Source organism: Lipophrys pholis (genome assembly GCF_963383615.2).
Source record: "Lipophrys pholis genome assembly, chromosome: 18".
NCBI classification, from domain to species: domain Eukaryota; kingdom Metazoa; phylum Chordata; class Actinopteri; order Blenniiformes; family Blenniidae; genus Lipophrys; species Lipophrys pholis.
In genome coordinates this window covers 24,643,257-24,665,848 of record NC_137646.1, presented here as the reverse complement: position 1 = coordinate 24,665,848, position 22,592 = coordinate 24,643,257, and the positions used below count along the sequence as shown (strand labels likewise).

The window sequence follows — 22,592 nt, the reverse complement described above, 5'->3', positions numbered from 1 at the left end:
ACACACACACACACACACACACACACACACACACACACACACACACACACACTCCATTTAGATGACTGCTGGGCCACGCATCAGACGAAGGGAAAAAAAATACTCAAACTACTTCAAATCGAAAGTGTTTCACAGCAGTCAGAACAAACAAACAGATGCAGGACCTGATTTCACTTTTTTAAAAAAAAATTTTTATTGAATTGTTTTGACATTTTTGGCAGTTGTGTATATTTTCCCCTCATTTTCAATTATTATTTTTTTTTTTTAGTAATTCAAGTGTTTTTTTTTAAAGCTGTTTGAGAAATAATTTTTCCTCATTTATGGTGATTTTAGTTATTATTCTTCTCATCTGAGGTTTTTTTTTTTTTTTTTACTAATTCAAGTATTCGTTGTTTTTGTTTTTTTAGTAATTCAAGTGTTTTTTTGTTTTTTTTAAAGCTGTATCAGAAATTTTTTTTCCTAATTTATGGGGATTTTAGTTATTTTTTTATTTATTTTTTATTACAGCCCCTTTTATCCAAGAATTAAAAGCCCTTTTAAAAATGACTGGTGTGTAAATAAGCTAAAAATAAGCTAAAATGTTTATTTCTGTACAACTGTCAGAGATCCCTGGTATAACACATATCTGGAACATTTTTAAACCAAAAACTTTTTTGTGTCCTAAAACTGTGATTTTACGTCACAAAAACACAAATACTCCAGTTCACGTGGTTTTACTATTCTGACTGCAAACTCTACTTGAGGGCGGTGAGATACCTTTATGAATGAAGCAGAATTTTATTCAAAATGTGAAATGAAAACGAGGAATGAATAAGACGTGCAATCAGACGTTACCTTCCACAGAGATGTCCTGGATGGCGAAACGCAGGATGATGGTCCAGATCATACCAAGGGTCATCTTCCCATTACCGTCGACAATTTCTACACAGAAACACACAACATACAACATACTCTGAAGCTGCGGAGAAGGACCAGTTTAAGAGGGGAAATGTCACAAAGTCCATCCAAAATACAGTTTTAGAAGGAATTCATAGTGTTTTGTATTAATTTCAGCCAGTTTTTTTGTTTATTTGGAATAATTTAGTTTGACTCAAAACTATGAAACAAATCCTGTATCAAGTATCTGTACAGCTACTTCATTTCTAACGCATCCATTGAGTCGTTTATAGAAAAACTTAACGCAAACTATGTTGATCTACTTTACAAAACACTATTATCTTAGTAAAGGGAATGATTTCAAGTGAAAATGCAAAACTTCCGTCCGTTTGAAAAGACAACTTTTTGAAAATGCTCTGACTCGGTCTCCGTGGAAACGGGGGAGGGGGGGGGGGGTGTTCTGGAAACGCATGCGGCCGTAGTAAATAGTTCTTCTGCACACGCTCAGTCAATAAGGACGTTTCCCTCCACAGTTCATAGTGTTTAAAATGTATGCTTTCTTTCCTTTTCTCATTGGAAGTGAAAATTCCTCCTCTCTGCTTCAGCATTTGAACGCACCAGGATGAGTCTGAGAGTTACGAACCAATCAGAGGCCGCCTTTCAAAAGGTACGGACCACGTGGTATCAACTGGCCAATCACGTCACTCGTTACTGGGCGCGATACTAAACCGGAGGTCAGTTGTGCGAGTTGTGTACTCGAGGCGATAATTCACTGTATTTTGGCGAAAAAAGATGAATTTAAGCAAAATTAGACAAATATAGAAGGACATCAAATATTTTAGAGGCTTTGAGCAACACGGACGCTATTTTTTCGTCTGTCTTTTCCAAAAATCCACCGTCCAAATGGCGGCTGGACGGCTCGCTGCCTAAAACCCTGCTTGTAAACATTTTGTTAGAAAGACTGAAAAGGGCGGGAATCTCACCCTCGGCACCAATAGACACCAGCTTGACGCCCTTGCTGCAGATGAAGTCCAGAGCTTTGTTCACGTTGGCGATCTTGTGGAAACGCATCTTGCCTTTGTCGGGTTTGGGCAGCCTCTCGCCTGAAAGACACAGATTAAAAATGAGTGGCCACAAATTAAAATTTTGCGGACATAAATCTTCACCCTAGTATTTCGTGGCTCGGAATTAATATTGTCCGTCTCATATTAGTGTTTTCCGGCCACAAATGAATATTTCTTTGGACACAAATGAGTATTTATTGACCACAAGTTAACATTTTGTAGTTTCTAATTAATGTTTTGTGGCAACAAATGAATACTTACTGGTCTCAAATGAGTTTTTCATGGTCACAGATTAGTATCACGTGACCAGGAATTAATATTTTGTCATCTTGAATCAATATTTAGCAGCAAGAAATTAATATTTTGTTGTTCTCGAGTTAGTATACAAGTTATTCTGTGATATGAAATTGGTATATAATCGCCAAAAGATAACATTTCGTGGCCTCGTGTTACTAATGTAAAGTTTTCTTTGTGGCGTCACGTCTGTGTAGAACTTTAAAGTGTGAAGAACCCGACAGACACACACACACACACACACACACACACACACACACACACACACACACACACACACACACACACACACACACACACACTGCTCGTTCCGAGTCGTTCCACCGATCAGCAGAAAGTCTTTCCTGCCGCGGCGCCACAAACTGCTGATATCTGATCACTTTAGCTTATTTGCACTTTTTTGCCAGCGACTCTCACTTCAATTATTAAGCAGACTTTCAGGTTTATTAGAAATCCTTGTATTTCTTTGTACACTATAGTGTTTATTAGGCAGTTTTCATGTTTTAAATATGGACTCAGGGTTTTTTCTTGCGACTGAATATTTACATCTTCACAAATCTGTACTTCATATCCTGAAATATGTATATATCTTATAATCCTGCCTTTTTCATCATTATATTTGAACAACTTATTGTCCTATACTGTGGTTGGTACACTGGTTTCCTTTGCTTTGACTTTCAGAGGACTGAATGCAGCCTCTTCTCCGTTCATCACGTCTTATTAGTGAACAAATATAAGTACATACAAAAAGACAAAGGGTTAAAGAATAGTACATGATTGTTTGCCTTGTTCTCTATTTTATTCTTTTCTATTTCTATCAACCTGAACCAGAAAGTCTCCCAGGATTTCTGCAGGTTTCTTCCTGTTAGTTTTTCCTTCCCAATGTCTCTTCTACATCCTCATGAGGACTTTCTCTGTAGAAGTACCTTGAAATGGCATATCTATATCTATCTATCTATCTATCTATCTATCTATCTATCTATCTATCTATCTATCTATCTATCTAGATATATATCTAGATATATATAGATAGATAGATAGATAGATAGATATAGATATAGATACAGATATAGATAGATATAGATATATATATATAAATTGAATTGGACTGAATTGATCTGTATTAACCAAATAAGTCCCACAATGAATGTTTTGAAGTAAAATTTGATCTCATATTTATTTTCCAATATTTTTAAAAAAAAATAAAAAAGATTTGCTCTTCCCAAACGCATAAAACATAAAACAAATCTCTCTTTCATTTTTTAAAAAGCAGACACATTATTAAAACTACCCAATTCTGCTTTGCAATGACGTTCTTTCAATGTTCCCTCCCTCTACCTGTCTTCCTCTACCTGTCTTCCTCTACCTGTCTTCCTCTTCCTGTGTCTTCCTCTACCTGTCTTCCTCTTCTTATCTTCCTCTTCCTGTCTTCCTCTACCTGTGTCTTCCTCTACCTGTCTTCCTCTTCTTGTCTTCCTCTTCCTGTCTTCCTATACCTGTGTCTTCCTCTACCTGTGTCTTCCTCTACCTGTCTTCCTCTTCTTGTCTTCCTCTTCCTGTCTTCCTCTACCTGTCTTCCTCTTCTTGTCTTCCTCTTCCTGTCTTCCTCTACCTGTCTTCCTCTACCTGTGTCTTCCTCTACCTTTGTCTTCCTCTTCCTGTGTCTTCCTCTTCCTGTGTCTTCTTCTACCTGTCTTCCTCTTCCTGTGTCTTCCTCTTCCTGTGTCTTCTTCTTCCTGTCTTCCTCTTCCTGTGTCTTCCTCTTCCTGTGTCTTCTTCTTCCTGTCTTCCTCTTCCTGTGTCTTCCTCTACCTTTGTCTTCCTCTTCCTGTGTCTTCCTCTTCCTGTGTCTTCTTCTTCCTGTCTTCCTCTTCCTGTGTCTTCCTCTACCTGTGTCTTCCTCTACCTGTCTTCCTCTACCTGTGTCTTCCTCTACCTTTGTCTTCCTCTTCCTGTGTCTTCCTCTTCCTGTGTCTTCTTCTACCTGTCTTCCTCTTCCTGTGTCTTCCTCTTCCTGTGTCTTCCTCTACCTGTGTCTTCCTCTACCTGTGTATTCCTCTTCCTGTCTTCCTCTTCCTGTGTCTTCCTCTACCTGTCTTCCTCTACCTGTCTTCCTCTTCTTGTCTTCATCTTCCTGTCTTCCTCTCCCTGTGACCTTTGTCCTCTACGAACACAACCTGTGTCTATTTAGCGCCACCAAGTGTCCAAATAATGCAACTAAAACTATCCGAAACTAAACTTCCTGCCAACGAGAGTCAGAAACGGCTCCTACGTGATAAAGATAGAAAAGCGTTTTCATTAAAGAACTTCTCTGCCTGTAAGAGTCCGCGTCTCGTTCGGAGAATCGATTTTCTTTCCACGGAGTTCATCCTCCGACGTGACCGACGGGAAACGTGTTCGCTGGCGTGACGAGACGCACCTGATATGACCTCCAGCAGCAGCATGAGTTTGAGGCCATTTCTGAAGTCCTCTTCAATGTTCTCGATCTGTGTTCCGGCCTTTCTCAAGTGGGAGTTACACCAAGCTGTGAAGGTCTGGGGGAGAGAGAGAGAGAGAGAGAGGGGAGAGCGAGAGAGAGAGAGAGAGAGAGAGAGAGAGAGAGAGAGGGTTACAGGGTCACTCGTCCATCGGCTCGACAGTACAATGACAGATGACAGCAGCCTGCGTGCCGCGACTTTACCTGACCAACACACACACACACACACACACACACACACACACACACACACACACACACACACACACACACACACACACACACACACACACACACACACACACACACACACACACACACACACACACACAGCCTCTCCCCCGGTCAGTCAGAACTGCTTAGCGAAGCCCCGAGTGTCGGCTTCAATCCGCGACCTCGTCGTGACGGCGAGGGGTCGTGTCCGCTCGCCCACGTGTGCGCCCGGTCTGACGGCTGCCGTTTACTCAGCGCTCTGCTTCGCCCTGCTTCGCCGGGGTTCGCAGTATTTCTCGGTCTTTTGGAAGTATCCCTGGGTGCACAAATGTTCAAGTACAAACTGTGACTCCTGAACAATGCAGGGTGATGAAATGAGCTCAAAGGAAGTGAGTACTCAGGCCGTGTCCTGAATATTTCAAAAAGCAGAATGTCTTGTACTGACCAGGACTCACATGAAGCTTCACTAAATTATTTGTAAATAACCATTTTGGTTGTTTCTTAGTTGTTGTTTTTTTTACTATATTTGCATACGACACTGATTTCCAAAAAATGGTCTAATTTAAAAACTAGAAATTGAAAGAAAAAAAACTAAACAAAACAAAGTAAAACAGCCGGAATAGCTGGATTTACAAAATAAAAGAAGCTAAAAATACTTAAATAGTGATAATAATAATAATAATAATAATAATAATAATAATAATAATAATAATAATAATAATAATAATAATAATAATAATAATACAGGAAAAAACTGTCAAAAAGGGAAAAAATTTAAAAAAGGAAATAAGGAGAAAGGGAAAACAGGAAAAGGAAGGAAAGAGGGGGAAAAAAAGGAAAAATAGAAGAACTATTTACACGAGGAATAACTACATTCTACAGCTGCATGCGCACTGTGCTCACAGTAAATAGTAGTTCTGCTCAGTAGAGACAATAAGAAGGACGTTTCCTCCAGAGGGTCGTGACGCCCTAGTCCATATTCTCCTGGGACCTGATACTTTTATTTTGACAGTCACCGTAATAACAATCCAACTTGGTCCACTAGGATGTCCACGTGAGAATATCGTTAACGTTTAGAGCGTATTGTTCTCCGCTGCGTGTGGTTTCATTACAAAAATAAACAAGTGAAAACTACAAACGTTTTCAGAACGTTACCTTGAAAACGTGAAACTTTTCAGAAACAAAAACACAAAACTATACATTTTCACTTGAAACGCTGTTATATAAACGGGACCTAAAGGTCCACTAGGTGTGAATGTGAGTGTGTGTGTGTGATTGAGCGGTATAGAAGATGGACGGATCTCTGTGGGGAGACAGTCTGGCCTATTTGTAAGATCTCCAGAGCCGCAGGTTCCACACTTAAAATTGTGTAAATCTCCCCCCAAAAAAACCCCATTGAAATGTTAAATTATTAATAGTTACAATGAAAAATTATTGAAATCAGAAATGATTAAGAAGAATAACTTTTCGTTTTTTTTTCTTCTCTTATATTTTATTTTCTCTTGTATCACTGCTGTCCTCGGTAACGTTATGGGTTTTTAAGGGATTGGCAAAAATAAGCCTCGGCTTAAGAGTTTTGCACTTTAACTGTAACCGAAATAAACCAGTCATTCATTCATTCATTCATTCATTCATTCATTCAGGCCTCAAATCAAAGTTTCAAAGACAGCCGGGACACTACATCAAATATTGGGCCTTGGACACAAGTATAGAAATTCTGAAGCCTCCATACTTTTTGTCCCCCCCACCACCACCACCCTACCCTACTATTTGCTGGAGTAGGTGCTGCTTCTTTCAAAAAGCCGGATCGTTCATTTGGGAAAGCAAAGCGTTCATTAGGCGACGTAACGGGCAGGATGATGCAGATGATGATGGAAATGGCTTTCGGCCGCTGAGTGCTCGCTTTCGGTCCGTCTGGAAAAGCGCCTAATGGAACCGGTACTGGGGGGAGTGGGGGAGGGGAGGGGGGGGGGGGGGGGTCCAATCGGTTCCATCAGACCATTCAATCAATGGCTGAAAGGGATTTTGAGAGGCTTTCATGGCATTTAGCTTCGACTGTGAAAAAAGGGGCAGAGTGTGTGTGTGTGTGTGTGTGTGTGTGTGTGTGTGTGTGTGTGTGTGTGTGTGTGTGTGTGTGTGTGTGTGTGTGTGTGTGTGTGTGTGTGTGTGTGTGTGTGTATAGAGAGAATGAAAGTGTGTTGGAGTCTCTAAGCGAGGAGTCAAAACTTTGCCGGCACTCGGAGGATGTGGGGGTGTCGAGGCAGAACAAGTACATGAGCTGAATAACTAACTCCAGATGATAGTGTGGGTGGAGTGAGGAGAGAGAGAGAGGTTGGGACAGACAGAGAGAGAGAGAGAGAGAGAGAGAGAGAGAGAGAGAGAGACAGAGAGACGTATAAATTAGCAGTGAAACAAGGTTTCAGCTCAGTAGGTGAGAGCATAAATTTTCCATTACAGCAGCGAGCGTTAAATAATCCAGAAATTAAAATGTGTGTGTACTTGTACAGTGAGTGGGCGGATGTTTTTTCGCCTCATGTAAGCACCTGGGTGGACGGCGAGGTGGAGCGCCAGGCGGGGTATGGCAGAGGAATAAACACAAAGCAGCGGCCGGGGGGGGAGGGCAGGGGGGGATTAATCTCTGGAGATTAAATTCAAAAAAATTATGATTTCATCCGTCGATCAGGAAAGAAAATTAATTAACACGATTCCTCACTGGAGCGATTCGCCGTTTCCCCGCTCCGCAGGTCTTTTGCTAAACACGTTCATCAGTGTGTGACATCTCACGGGTACATGATTCAATAACCGACGCACTAAAGAGTCACGAACACTCGCCTCTGACAGACATCGAGCTCTTATCAGTCTCGAGGACGAACCTTGGATTTTGGATTATCGTGCACAAAGAACGTCTTTGATGTGTTCGATGCTTTGAATTCTGACGCCGCGCTGCAGAGGGTTTTTAATGAACGAGTCAGGGAAGCATCTTCCTGTAAGATCGTACGTGTAAAGTGGCGGCGGCGGCGGCAGACTGGGCCTTTATCTTGGACCCGTCGGAATCCTCGACCGTCGCACCCTGTACCAACACAGCTGAAGGATTCTCGGAATACACCACCGCTCTGTGAAACGCAGTTTCTTTCTTATATTCGATGACTTCTTTTATAAACTCTCTGGGGTCACGATCCCGCCTCGCGTCGCTCCTGCTTTAAATATCAAACTTACAAAATCCAGTTTTTTTCCACCACAAAAGAAGAATTCAGCTCTAATTTTGCACACTGGTTCATTAAAGCCAAATTCTATGCAACTCTCTTGGTACACTCTAGATTTTTTCCTCCCATTACATTTTCAATGTAAAACTTAAAGCCCTTTCATTCTTTCTGGATTGCGCGTCTACAAGTTTTCACGTTGGTACCAGTAACAACACAGAGAATATCTCCTTTCTTGAAGTTTTCGATTTTTCACACATTGAGTTCTGACCCGTCTGGCGATCTTTATATTATTACGTCCTGCTATAATAATTATAATCATATCATCGGCATATATTTGTGTGTCTGTTAGTAAGATTACATCAAAACTGCTGCACGGATTTTGTCGAAATGTTCCACACAGATGGTCGTTAGGCCGTGGAAGAGAATCGTGTTGTTACATAAACTGACTAAACGAAGATTCACTCATTTTCAAGACAATAATAAAAAAAACGTTCTACCCTTTAAACAGTGGCGTCAACACACATTTTAGTTCAAGGGGCGACCATACAAGCCGCTTTCATCTTCAGTGCTTTTTAAATTTAAACTTCAAAGTAGTTTTTTTTAATTCAAGTATATGTGACAAAAATGTTGATATTTTCACAAAACCAAACAACTACTTGAAACTTTCTGCAGCAAAACAAAGTGAAATCCCCCGCCGCCCCAAAAAAATTCTCCTGTAGCTGCTGTATTTTGGGTGTTTTTACAAAAGTGAAACTTTTCCCAAACAAAAATAAAACGATGCATTTTCAACGGGGATTATCGGCTGGTGAAGGCCGGAGCGACTCGCAGACGAAGCGGTGGCAGAGCGGAGAAGCGACAGGAATGCCGCGGTGAAACTTGAAGTCCGGGTCTGGGAGACGCCGTCCAACCAGCAGGTGCTCCACTCCTTCACATGACCAAATTTAGACCGACTCCTCATCCCGCCGGAGGGGAGAGGAGAGGAGAGGAGGCAAGGAGGAGGAGGAAGGAGGGAGAGAGGAGGAGGAGGGTGGAGGGAGGAGGAGTAACGTGGGGACTAAATTAGGCCGAAGAGGAGGCGGCGCGAGCTGGTGGGGCAAGAAGGGAGGAGGAGGAGGCTAAATGTGATCGCCATGGGACATCGGGGGACAGCTGAGCAGGCGGGATTCCTGAAGTGAACTGTAAGAGTCCAGGATGGAGGGGGGAGGAGGAGGAGGAGGAGGAGGAGGAGGAGGAGGGAATGGATTAGAGAATATGATGAGATACGAGCTAACAATTTGAGAAAGTGTGGTCAAAGATAAGAGGGTGACGCCTCGCCTACGTCCAGGGGGAGCTGTTTCACAAAGACGTGGTTGGAACTGAAATCATGGATTCAAACTGGAGATCAAAGACTCATTTAATGTAAAAAAAAAAGATTCTTGCAGAACCCGCCGCCGGCAAAAAAAACCCTAAAACAATTAACTGGTAGCATCTTCTCCTCCTCTGGGTTTACTGTCGTGACTCTGGGACCCCCCCACCCCCACCCCCACCCCCACACCCCCTCAGTCTCAGCTGGAGCCTCTACAGGTTCTTCTTGTAAAATGAGGTCACGGTGGTCCAGTGGAATGCAGGCCATCACTGCCCCCCCAACCACCCCCCTCCTGGACGGCAATATGGCCGACACACACACACACACACACAGTCTCCTTCCCAATGACGCAATCCCAGCGCCGAGGGGGAAAACCCGAGAGCGGAAATAACTTTTGAAACGCAAGTGTTTAAAAGGTTCACATTCTTCCCGGGTGCGGGGACGCTAACGTCACGTTGACGCGGCGACGCCTTGAAGCGAAAAGGCGAAGCGTCCTTTAGGTTTAGGACGTCCGTTTACGACGCGACAGTGGTGGACGCCACCGCCGCAAAACCCAACTTTATGAAAATGGCTCAGAAGGTGGAACTTTCTGAGGACGGCTGATCTCCGTGGAGAATTTCGGAAAACACTCGGACTCCCGGGCAACGTGGAAAATGCAACTATTTGAGACTGTCTCCTTGGAAACGAGAAACACGCAACTTTTTGAAAACACTCCAAATCTCTTCATGGAAACGAGAAAGACAACTTTTTGGAAACACTCAAACTCTGTCTCCATGGGAACGGGGAAAACGCAACTTTCTGAAAACGCTGCTTGCGCGTCACGAACGTAATAAACAGCGGCTCTGCACATGTGCAGGTGAGCAGATGGACAATAACAACAGTTTGTCTCCAGAGTGTCACGACAACTTGGTGACTCGTCGTGTTATCGGCCCGGGTCTCATCGCTCCACAACTTGAATATAATCTGGATTATCTTAGTTTGGTCTGTTCTTATTTTTCACGTCTGTATTTTATAGAAACGATCTGATTGACAATTGTCATTATCAATGAGACGAGAGCCGGGGCTCGACCTCTGACATAAAGGACGCTCCTCTGGCGGTGATATTCCAGATTTGTCCCGGTCCTCTTCAAGGAAAGAACCCGTCAGACTTTGCACTTCTGCTAATGAGAGGATAAAGACATCAACCTGCCTGACAGTCTGAATTCACACCTCACCTCTCTGCCCACTTTACCGGCACACTGTGTGGATTTAATTACCAAAAACGCCACAGTCGCCGCTTTCACTAATTAGCACCTTCAGTCCGACTCGGCTGATCTAATTAGGGGGAAATATGGCGGCGGATTGTTTGTCCTTAACAGAAAAATCTGCACACTAATTGTTTCTTACAGGGAACGTCGCCCACATCTGTTCCCGGTTCTATCCCTCCATAAACTCGACTCTGGTGCCGCTTCCTCTTTGAAACTGCTGACACGGCGCTGCAAGACGCAGAAAAGATGACTTCCTGCGCCGTCAGAAAGGCAATAGGCTGGGAACGGCACACCTGGGACAGTAAAACAAGTGAAAACAATCTATAGTGATCCACTTTCTGAAGCTGGTGATTGGTCCAGTGGTTTCCAGTGGTTTCCAGTGGATTCCAGTGGCTGCGATGGCGGCTGCTTTCACTGCAGCTTAGTTAGTTTGAATAAAGTCCTGAAGGAGTGTTTCTCCTCATTCTCTCTGTCTGGTTGTGTTAATGCGTCCGTATTCTTATTATTATCATTATTTAGACATCAGTTACCCGTCTTGTCTGCAGGCGGGTGAAAAAGCCGCTGAAGCAATTTATGATTCAACGGTAACGGACGACAGTCCGTCTAATAAAAAGCCTCATCCCGATATAACGCTGGTATTTATGTCGCCCTGCCGGTGTAAAAGTAGCCCGCCCTGCGAGGTTGAAATATTGGACGCCATCGAACACCTGTCCGCCGCGGTTACCTCCGTCACACACCTGCTCGGTGGCCGTGTTCGCCAAGTCTTCCACGAGAACGCAGGAACCCGCCACAAGCCGCTCGCACGTTCAATAATAGCCGCAGGACTCCCATCGTTGTCAGCGTTCGTGCTGTTTCCGTGTAAACAAGACGTCATTAAAAACGCCAAAACAATTAATTTTCGGTTAAAACATCGTTCATGTAAATGGGGCCGGGATGAAACACGGTAACCAGCGAGGCGTTAAGGAAAAGGTGGAGGACACTGGAGACGGAGTTAAGAAATTAATTTATGTAAAAAGAAAACACCTGGTTTTTCATATCCATATTTTGTTTATTAGCAAGTTTTAGTCTAAAGGTCAGATTATATTCGGCCCAGTATAATAACAGTATAAATGACCTTTTATGGAATAAGATTAAGTGAAGTGATTGACACCATTTACTTCCTGATTAATCTGTTCGTCTCGTGACTGATGAAATGAAACTGAGCTTCTCCTCGCGACATTAGAGAACAGATTTAATAAAAACAGACCCAAATAACACTCTAAGTGATTAAAAAAACAAACATCATAGACCTGCAGCCATTTTTCTACCCACTGAACCCCTGTGAGGACTGAACGCTCTTACAGAACTTATCAAACTGTGGCGCTGCTAAAAGCCGCCCTTGAGCCACATCACATGAGCTTTCAAAATACAAAAGAAACACTTCAAATAAAAATCTGTGACGCCCCAGGACAGTACCTGGTGGACCGCCAGGACAGTACCTGGTGGACCGCCAGGACAGTACCTGGTGGTCCGCCAGGACAGTACCTGGTGGACCGCCAGGACAGTACCTGGTGGACCGCCAGGACAGAACCTGGTGGACCGCCAGGACAGAACCTGGTGGACCGCCAGCCAGGTGTTGAGTTCACAGGGGGGAGGGGGGTGCACTGCTCTGAACTATAAATCAAAATAATTAGAACGACCAGTTATTGGTTCAATCAGTGACGATATGATCACGGATCGTGTCGAGATAACCCAACCTCAAACAGCAGCTCGAAGAAGGAATGTTTTTCTGATAAAAGTTCCTGGAGTTTTAACGTTTTGCTCCACAAACTGTCAAACTGATTCCGTCAGCAACATATTTTGTTTTGGGGTTTTTTTTTCTTCCCCGACTGTCGTCACCCTCTTGCGTCAGCCGCCTCTTGTAAACAACAATCGCCCCCGTCGCTCCATTTTAACAGCTGATGAAGTGACACGGCAACGGAGGGGGAGGGGGGGCGAGGGGGGGGGGGGGACGACAACAGGTGCTGCCGTTATTTCTGAGCGCCCTCTTCCTCCTCCTCCTCCTCCTCCTCCTCGTCCTCCTCTTTCTCAGATGCTCCTCTTCTTCCCACTCGTGGGTTAAAAATACCCCCGGAGCCCTGAACCTGGTTGCCACGGGGACGATTTGGAGCGATGACTTCAGAGTTTACCCACGACCCCCAACGCCATTGCTGACACCCCCAAAACAAAGACGTACACCGGCGGGTGCAAAGTGCGAGTACTAACCTTTAGGTACTTGTCGATATCAAGTACCGATACGAGTACTTATTAAATTAAGCCTAATCCACACTCCAAACAGAAACCAAACACTTCGCCGTGAACTACCTCATGTCCAAGAGAATTACAGGATACAGTATGCATATTTATCTATTTATAGTACTTTAGAATGTGTAGAGGTGACATGGGAAACTGGGCAGCCAACAAGAAAACATCTTTAGTTCATCACAGGAAAGAGAAAAGTCATTTTAACCAGGTCAGTCATCACAGTATACAATCATAAAGCCCAGATCTTGTATACAAGGTTACATAATACTTTGTATTTTACTTCACGGGCCACAATTTCTTTGAATTTATACTTTAACTTGTTGTTGTTGTGGCGTTGAGTATACGTGATGAAAGAGTTGATATTGTCTAACTATTATTACAGAAAATGACTAGAATACAAACAGAAATCTAATCTGAATTAAATATTCTGATGCAAAATACACTGAAATGTCTCAAAAAACATAAAAATAAATCAATGTCTCTTGGATATTTGGACAAGTTGCTTGGTAGTTTGGCCGGATTAAAGTCACGGGTCTCATGTTTGACGCCTGCTGTTAAAGCACCACAACTTACAACCCCGCTGAACCACTAAGTGTAATTACTTTGATTTATTAATCTATATATTGGACACGTAAGTGTCTCTCTGTGTGTGTTCGTGTCATAGTTCTGACCACGGCGCCGTAGGACGTTAAGACGGACGAAACCGCATAAAGGATGGACGGGCGGATATATTTGACATTTTTACACCATATTTGAAAGGCGGTTTTTCAAAATTAAACCTATAAAAATGATTGACAGCCGTTAAGCAGAAAAATTGGCAGATAAAACAGAAGGAAAAGAAAAGAGACAAATGTGACAGATTAAATGGAGACGGAGAAAGAGTGTCAAGTCTCGTTTTCCATTCTCAACTGTGAGTGAATCGATTCAACCGCCGCCACCGCCGCCTCTCCACGCGGGATTAAGGGTCTAATACCCGCGGACCCTGTGGACAACGAGGCCGCCGGCCTCCCGTACGAGGCCCGGGTCCAAACCCGCGGATTTATGTCTGTGTTTAGAGGATAAAAGGACTAGGACACCTCTTCTGGACAAAGCCGGTGTGTATGTGAGCGCCGGGGCTGCGCCAGATGCCAGCGAGATTCACTGTGTACTCTGGGGAATTCAGCTCGGGGGGGGGGGGGGGGGGGGGGGGGGGGGGGGGGGGGGGCAGGTGATTAAAAACAACAGCCTACAAACCCACACAGACAGAACAACGCCAATAGCCTGGCTTAGTCAATCATCGGTAATCAATCAATCGTAAAAAAAAGTGGCTGATTAATAAGCAGAGTGTGTATGGGACGCCTTTCTTTTGAAGGGCCATCACAGGAAGTCGTTGCTCCAGCGACATTGTCCTCCACACGACAGCGTTATCAAGTTAAGACGGAATTTTTTTTGGTTTTGTGAGTCCGTTTCCATGACAACAAGGGCTCGGAGTCAATGAAAAGGTAACTTATTAAAAACGCAACTTTCCCTGAGGCGCTGTCACTGCGCATGCGTTTCATGGTCGTAGTAAATATTTGTTCTGCGCGAGTAGATGGACAATAAAGTATTATTAGTCATGTTTGATGATATTAGTATAAATAGCAACCAATGAGATTTTTGCATCATTTGCGTTATTCGAGGCCCCGTTTACGAAACGTGGAAACGGAAAACTTTCATTGTGTTTTGGGTGGTCAGAATGACATAAAACGCCACTTTTTGAAAACGGCTCCCAAGGAGGAACTTTTCAAAAACACTAATGTTTGATAGCGTATTGTTCTCCGTGTGTGGATTCATAACAAAAGCAACCAACAGCACCCTCGAGTGGCCTTACAGGGAAACGACATCATTTTCATCGTTATATATATATTTCCGTGGAAACGGGCGTAGTTTTCAAAACGTGAAACTTTTCTGAAACGAAAACACAAAAACGATGCGTTTCAACTTGAAACATGATGGTGTAAACGGAGACCCAAGTCAGAAGTGATGCCCCAGCAGGGCTCGTTCCCAGCAATATGTCGCATAACAGAGCATAGAAACATAAACCATAAATAAATATTAGAAATTATATTTAAAAAAACATTATATTGGCAGGTGGATGTGCTTTACGACTTAGTGCCGAGTACTGTAATTACTATCTATAGTATATATATATATATATATATATGATGTTAATGTCTTTTCTTGCTTCTTAATTGAACCCAGCCGTGTCTTTTCGACACAGTTCACTGCTGTTTGACGTTTAGTTTGTTTGTTTAAAGTTTTTTAAAGACGCAGCGACTTCCCTTCCATTGGCTTTTATGGAATAACCATCATTTTCTGCGTTTTTTTTCGCCGCACGGTCACTTCCGCCGCATCCTTCTCTTCCACCGTGTTCTCCTCGCCGCCGCCGTCAGACGAATTGGCCGATTGGCGTGATTGACGGCGGTGGAATAAAGGTGAGCGTTCAGGTTCATGGCCGGCGGCGGCGAGTCTTTCTGTCGTTTGATGAGCTCGGGACTCGGCGAGGACGGAGATAAATTGCTTGCGGAGGATTTATGGCGGCGGATGGCTGGCTTGAGATTGAGGACTGGTGGGGGGGGGGGGGGGGGGGAGGAGGACGAGGGTGGGGGTGTGGGGTGGTTCTAATTTCAGGAGCCAAGTTCTTTCTCTGAAATAAGAAACAAAACTGTCCAGGCAAACACCGGGTCAGCTAATTCCTTTCTCAACGGAAACCTTGACCGTGAGGACCGGCGGCCGTAAACACGCCGCCTGAAACCGACCCCCCGGATACATGTCCCAGCGTCCATGTGGCCGAAGGAGCAAGTCACCGTTGTGACCTTGTGCTTCGACTTTGGCCTCCCATGAGACGACCCACAAAAGATCTGCTGGAGTCAGATGATCTCACAACTCTGGTTTCATTCTGTTATTTGCAGGCGGCGGGACACGAGATGACGCCAGGAGGGGGCGCCGTGTGCTTCGGGAATAAAAGATGTCAAACTTAAACCGCCCTACACCTGGAGCGCAGACCGCAGCCATCCAAAACTATCATTTCCCCGCCGCCGCCGCCCATCAAGCCGCTCCTTCAGAGCGGCGTTCTGAACATAATGACACCTTCATGACCTCGGTCCTGTTAGAAGAGCGTCTCCGTCTCAGCAGACGACTGGAACCCCTGCTTGCGTCGGCCTATAAATACCTGCCGCACGCAGCCGCCCGACCAGGACCCACATCATGAGCTTAGTTCACGTCTTCTAACGACGGGTTTAGTGTCAGACGCCATTAAGACCTCAGGCGATGCTGTTATTACCGCCTGTTGTGTTTTGTTGGGAGAAAAACTGCAGATTGAAGCGCGACAGAGTAAAAAAAAAAATAAAAACCTCGGTGTGTATTTCGGGAGCCCGACGGAATCGCGCCGATCGGATCAAAAAGATGGCCGCCCTCGGCGCTCGTATCGCGTGTCTGCTTCGGAACCTCGCAGGAGCTTTACAGAACACACACTTTCACGCAAATAAAGTACAGCAAATGACCGTGAAGGATATACCGCACACACACACACACACACACACACACACACACACACACACTCCTCAGCCCTTCCTCCGGCCTCCTCCGCCGCCACTAAAGCAGTTTATAGAAGCCTCCCTACATGGACACGGCTTCTGGAATAGCAACTGCCATCCGATCCGGCCGCGGGCTCTCTCACCTCTCCACTTACGTGGAGCCGCCGTACAGATGCATATCCCACAAATCCTCCCGACACACGGTGCGGTACGCCGCTTGATCGCACCGATTCAACGGAATTAAAGTCTGGGATTTAAATTAGATTTTTTTTATGGGTGGGGGGGGGGGGTTGAATTCACGTTATCACGGCTCAATCAATAACGCAGACGATTATCGCATCTGACCAAATGAGTCAAACTGTGAAATAACATTTATTTTGAAAGACGCGTAAGGACAAGAGGTCAGTCCTCGACCTTTCTCTAGCGGGTGTAAGAGCATTAATAGTGTGAGTTTACTCCTATTTACTCACATGAATATGAGACACGTTGGCGTGATCTCGACCTCTCAGAAGATCCTCTCAACAGGGCGAAATGATCCTTCAAGTGAAATCACGCGTCACCGACGGTTTGAGTCCTGGGAAAAGCGTCTGAGATGCTGACTGAAGCAGATCAGATCAGTGGGGCGAGTCGAACGCCGTGGATTACCAAGCAGTCAGAAAATCACTGCTGGATTTAGGGGAGGCCCTCTAATCATATTATATAAATATATATATATTAATACATTTATATTATAACATTTTATTTATATTTATATGGAGTCTCGACAGCTCAGATTCACTTTGTAAATTCATGCGACTATCATAGAAACCCTGACATGCGGTTTTGAGTTTCGAAGTGTTTTGAACCAAATTTCAACAATAATGTGACGATATAGAAAAAGACGATATAGAGAAAGTATAAATTCTGTAGAAGTCGAAGTGAAAATTGTCACTAATCCTCCCACATTTTTCTTTCCCAAAACGTTTGTTTGAGTGTCGCAGCCCACTGATATCGTAGCTTTAAAGGGACAATATGTAAAGTTTAAGTGATCCCTCTTTTGTACATTAGGTGGCAGTGTTGAGTCCATTTTCCGGCAGTCTGTTCATTTTTTTTATGTTTTTTTTTTTGCATCGGTTGCCTGCTCGTTTTCTTTGACTCCACTTTGTCTGCTTGGGTTCCTCGCTTTCACTCTGGTTCCACTCATGTTTGAAGACGTTAGATCATTTTCTTTCCATTCTTTTCTCGGGTTTTGACAAAGTTTTTGTTCCCGTTGTTCCGTGGTAGCTCGCTGTCTGAGCGTCCACGCACCTAATCCCCCTTTCCTCGGGCTTTTAGGCCATTTGACTTTTGATATATGTAAAGAAGCTCATCGCATGGACTGGTAGCGAAACCTTCAACTGCTTCTCTGAATGACTCAGTGCACCATCTTGTGGTGTGAAATGGTGTTGCGAGACTAAAACAACCATTTGGCTTTGGGAGGTAAATCAGCAGCAAATCAGAGGATATTAAAATAATTTTATTGTCTTATTGAGCTGATTATTTGAGGACGAACTGATTTATTTGAGACGATGACGGATGAATCTTACAGCCAATATTCCACAGACCTCGATGCAGATCGAAGGTCGATGTTTCGTCTGGTGGAGCGTCAGGTAGGACGGTGAGATCAACGACCCCGTCTGGCCGCCACACACACTTACTGGCTGACTTGTTAAGGTGCAAAATGAGATTAGACGAGAATAGACTCGATTACACAGCAACCCCAAGATCTCTGCTCAGCCACACAGAGGGACATTACACTGGGTCCAGTGGATCCAGATCACGTTACTGGATTTATCTTTATAACACTTCAACGTGAAGACGACCACGTCACATCACACAGAATAAACTCTAATGCATAGAGGGGGAGAGAAGGAATATATCAAAGTTTCAGGGTGGAAATGATGCAGGTTTTATAGAAACAGGATGAGTGACATTTAAAGGAAATCCAAGTTGGACCTGAAAAATAAATGAGTCTAAAATACAGGAATTTATTGATAATCTTTTTTTTTTTTGGTGTAAAAATGAAAAGACATTTTCTTCCTTCAATATATTTAATGCCTCTAAATAAACCCAGAACATTATTGTCAAAATCTTGACGAATTATTCACAATTATATCAACTTGAATCCACTGTAGAATCATTATAAGATGAATAATAATTAATCTGGCTTCTCAACTTTAACGTCACCAAAGGCTAAAATCTCATCTGTGCATTTGTTAAAATGAGCAACAGGCCAATCAAGCTGTTGGTGACCCAAAGTTATGGATATTTATAGCTTATTAAGTCATTCACTTCGCAGCTGAACGTCAATGTGAAACAGAAGAAGATCTTCCATCACCAGGTTCGGCTTCTTTGCAGTTTTTGAATTTCCTGTTTAATTTTTTTAAATCTTTTTTTAAAACATTCAGCGTCCCAGCCACTAACATCTATTGATCACCGCCATCAGACGTCAATAAGCTCCAACAATCATCCATGTCCCCCCCCCCCCCCCCTTTTTTTTTTTAAAGATCACGGTCACTTTGAGGAAAACGAAGCGAGCCAACAGACGATCTCATCCGTCCCTTCAGATCTCGTTCCCTCTGACATCTTTCACAAGATGCGGCGTCCAACAGCCCCTGCCAACTGCCGTTAAATCAAATTCCTCCTCTAAATCAAGCCGTGAATCACTTAGTTAGCAGCCGACAAGTGATGCTCCGAGTTAAATATAAACCACTGTGAGGGATGCTTACAATTCACACACACACACACACACAGTGAGACGTCCAGGCGCACACTGTTTCAAATGTCCAGTATCGGATTCAGCATCACGGTGTGTTGACAAACACTTTATTACTGCGTCTTGCGGTGAGCAGCTATTTTTTTTTTTTTTTTTTTCTTCCCACCGAAATCTGAAGGATAAGAAGGGACGACAGCTGCCGCCAGGCTTTCCTTTCATATTCATTTCATCGCAAAATGATGCAGCGGCTATATTTATGGGCTGATATCAGCTCCTTGAGCTTAGATTCTGCATGCCGAGGAGAGCAAGGGAGTAGCATGACCGACTCCCCCGGGAGGTCGAGGGGTGAAGACTGAAGGCTGGGGGCTGCTTCTCAAGGCCTTTTTTTTTTTTTTTTTTGAAATCATTAAATATCGTCTTACATTTAAAGGCGTGAGAGACAAAATACAAGACTAATCGACGAACGACAACAAGATCCAGAGATATTCCAAGAGAAGAAAAGAAAAAAGACAAGGGGAGAAAGACGGCAGGAGGAAGGGAGGAGGGAGGGGAAGTCAAGAGCCGGAGCAAGTTAAAAAGTATTTTTAGGAAGATGTTTATTTGTGGGTCCATGAAACCAACCCGGGTGTATAACTAGCGGCCCGGCCATCTCGCTCGCCCGCTGCTCCATCTGTTGAGGTCTCTCAGCCTGTCACTGCGCCGCCGCTCTATAGGAGGTGGATGTTTCACATTGACGGAACGACTCAACAGATTTACTGTGGCCGCTGCTTTTTCATCTATTGACTGACACTTTTGTTCTATAGACCCCCCCCGAACCCCCCGAACCCCCCGAACCCCCCCAACCCCCAACCCCCCATTTCATTTCATTAGATCGTGCCTGTGAGGACACTTTACTACAACAAAGACGATCAGTGTGAACTTGTAGTAAACTTGGAGCGAGAAGCCGGGTTGCATTTTCATATTTTGACATTTGTCGATAAGAAGTCCATGTCCGGGCAGAAACATTCGAACTGTCGCACGATATTCTTTCTGTTCGACGGGTTTAATTAACACAACAGGAAGTGTCGACCTCACTCCTCATGCTCAGTTTCGACACTCAGTAAGTTGATTTCCCTGAAAAGAAGTTCTCTCAAGTTGAGTTTCATCACATGAGAAACTATATTTGAACTTATTATGCAATGTAAACCCAACAAGGTTTATTTGTTTGACTCTTTGGTGTTAAAATTGGGTTGAAAATCAGTGTAAATAGAAGCAGAATGATACACAACATGGTCGATTGTTGGTTTAAATGGTAGATTCTTGGATGAATTCATGTTAATATAACTGAAGATAATTTAGCTCAGTGCTATTTTTACACCATAAGCAGTCATCTACCTGCCAGCTATTTTCAGCTCCGGCTGTGTGGTCACCTCTCCAACATGGCCGCCGAGGCCAGCGGAGGCCGCATGAACTTATCGAAATTCGCCTTTGAGCAAAATATCAGCAAATGTTTTCTGGGGCGGTAAGAAATTGTGCGTCGGGCTCGTTTGTTTGTGTCCCAGTTTGAAGCATCACATGACTTTAGCTCGTTAAAAAACACCTGTCAGCCTCATCCGCCATACTTGCAGGGCCTGTTACCACGGCAACCAGAGGCCTAGTTCAGGTGGCTTTGAATAACACTAATTATATTTTTATCTGTGCTTTTATTTTCTCTCAAAGATATTGTGCAGTTCTATACATAGGGGTTTTTACTGGATAAGGAGCAACACTCTGATGCTATGTAACATTTTTAGCCAGCGAGTATTAATAAAAATGTAAATTTAATAAGCTCCTTACGATAAATGAGAAAAGAGTGTTGCTTTAAACTTGTTTTATAAGGCAGTTCTGTGAGGTAAAAGTTGATCACTTTGAAAGACTTTGAATGCAGAGGAAAGCCTGGGGAGGGTGGTATTATATTTAGACTGTCTGCAAGGCAATCGGGGGTAACTGAAAGACAACACTGAGAAAGTTCCGCGGCCTTAAAATATCTGCCCACACAGCGTCCAGCAGGACTGAAGTGCCAGGTGCGAGGACAGCCCAGCTTCACATCGAGCCGTTTCTGATTTTACACAATGTGGAGGAGGCCAGCTTCACACAAAACTCTCCCATTTGTTGTGTTAACGTGTCGATTTATATTAATAACACATAAATAAGCCAGTCTTGCGTGAATGCGAGGGAGGGGGAAATCCGTGCGTAATTACGCACGGCGCAGGAAGCGAGGCGCGCTGATCCGAGCGCCCGGACTCACACCTACCTTTCTCTGCTGCTTCTCCCAGGCGGGGTCCAGCAGCAGGTCCCTGTCCCAGTCATCCTCCTGGGTCATGTACGCTTCTTCATGGAGGATCGTGTAGGAGTTGCTGTATGTCATTTGGGTTTCGACCGCTGTCATGGTTCCGCCTGTATCAGGACTTGACAAGTCCCCCTCTGCTTATTGAAGAAGAAAAAAAAAAAAAAAGTAACCAACGATAGAAACGCCGTGAGGGCAGGAACCTCCTCGGGGGTCTCGCTTTTTTTTTTCTCGTGGGGAGAGACAGTCGGGGGGGCTGCAGAGACCAGACTCCACTGGTGCGAGGTGCCTGTGCGGAGGTGGTGCTCCCACTACCAGAAGACCCTGCTGGCCGCCGGTGCTCCTTTCCTGGTCAAAAGTGGCACACGTGACCGCACCCCAATAAGTATGGGAACCGACCGCTTGGGTATCGGGTTCTGACCCTAAAAAGGTGCAGAAGGCGGGGAAGTGTCCCGGCGGGCCGGGGCGACTGGCCTGTGAGTGGTGTGGAGGAATGTCAATTACGCCCCCTGTGGCCAGAGAAGGTTTTTATGGCCTGCGCGGTGCACCTGTTGCTGTTAGTGATCCTCAATGGCAAACCCCTCTTTCAGCCTCACTTCACCACAATATAAGTTCATTAAGAAAAAGAAAAGTGTAGTCTATGACAGGAAACCTAAATATTGTTCTTTTATGCAAATAATTAGAGTTTGTCACAGTGCAACATTATGTTGTAATAAAAGAAGCCGAGACACTTTTATAAGAAAAGGAAAACGTGGGTTTATTTATGATTTTCATTCAATGTAAAAATGCCTCAACATTTTTAATAAATACAAACTAAAAGGGATATATATGTAGACACAACCATACAGCATCATTACCGTTCATAGGAGCCATTCACAGTAGACACGTTGACGCACACATTCATTAATGAAAATTAAAAAACACCCTCCTCAGGCCCTCCAGCTTTTTCTTGCCGAGACGACTCTTTGAGATGGATCTGATTGTAAATCCTCTGGTGG

General features: G+C 44.1%; 1 protein-coding gene across 1 annotated transcript in view; it reads right to left on the bottom strand.

Moving 5' to 3' along the window:
* The window catches only part of actn3b (actinin alpha 3b), a 32,381-nt gene extending 10,379 nt beyond the window's left edge, over positions 1-22,002 (bottom strand). The window contains exons 1-4 of the mRNA XM_080486585.1: positions 21,562-22,002; positions 4,654-4,768; positions 1,860-1,979; positions 835-921 (exon numbers count right to left, since the gene is read on the bottom strand). Of these exons, the coding sequence (XP_080342711.1) occupies positions 835-921; positions 1,860-1,979; positions 4,654-4,768; positions 21,562-21,696 (457 nt within the window). The 5' untranslated portion in view covers positions 21,697-22,002. The remainder of the gene's footprint in view (positions 1-834; positions 922-1,859; positions 1,980-4,653; positions 4,769-21,561) is intronic.
* Between the last annotated feature and the right edge of the window lie 590 nt (positions 22,003-22,592).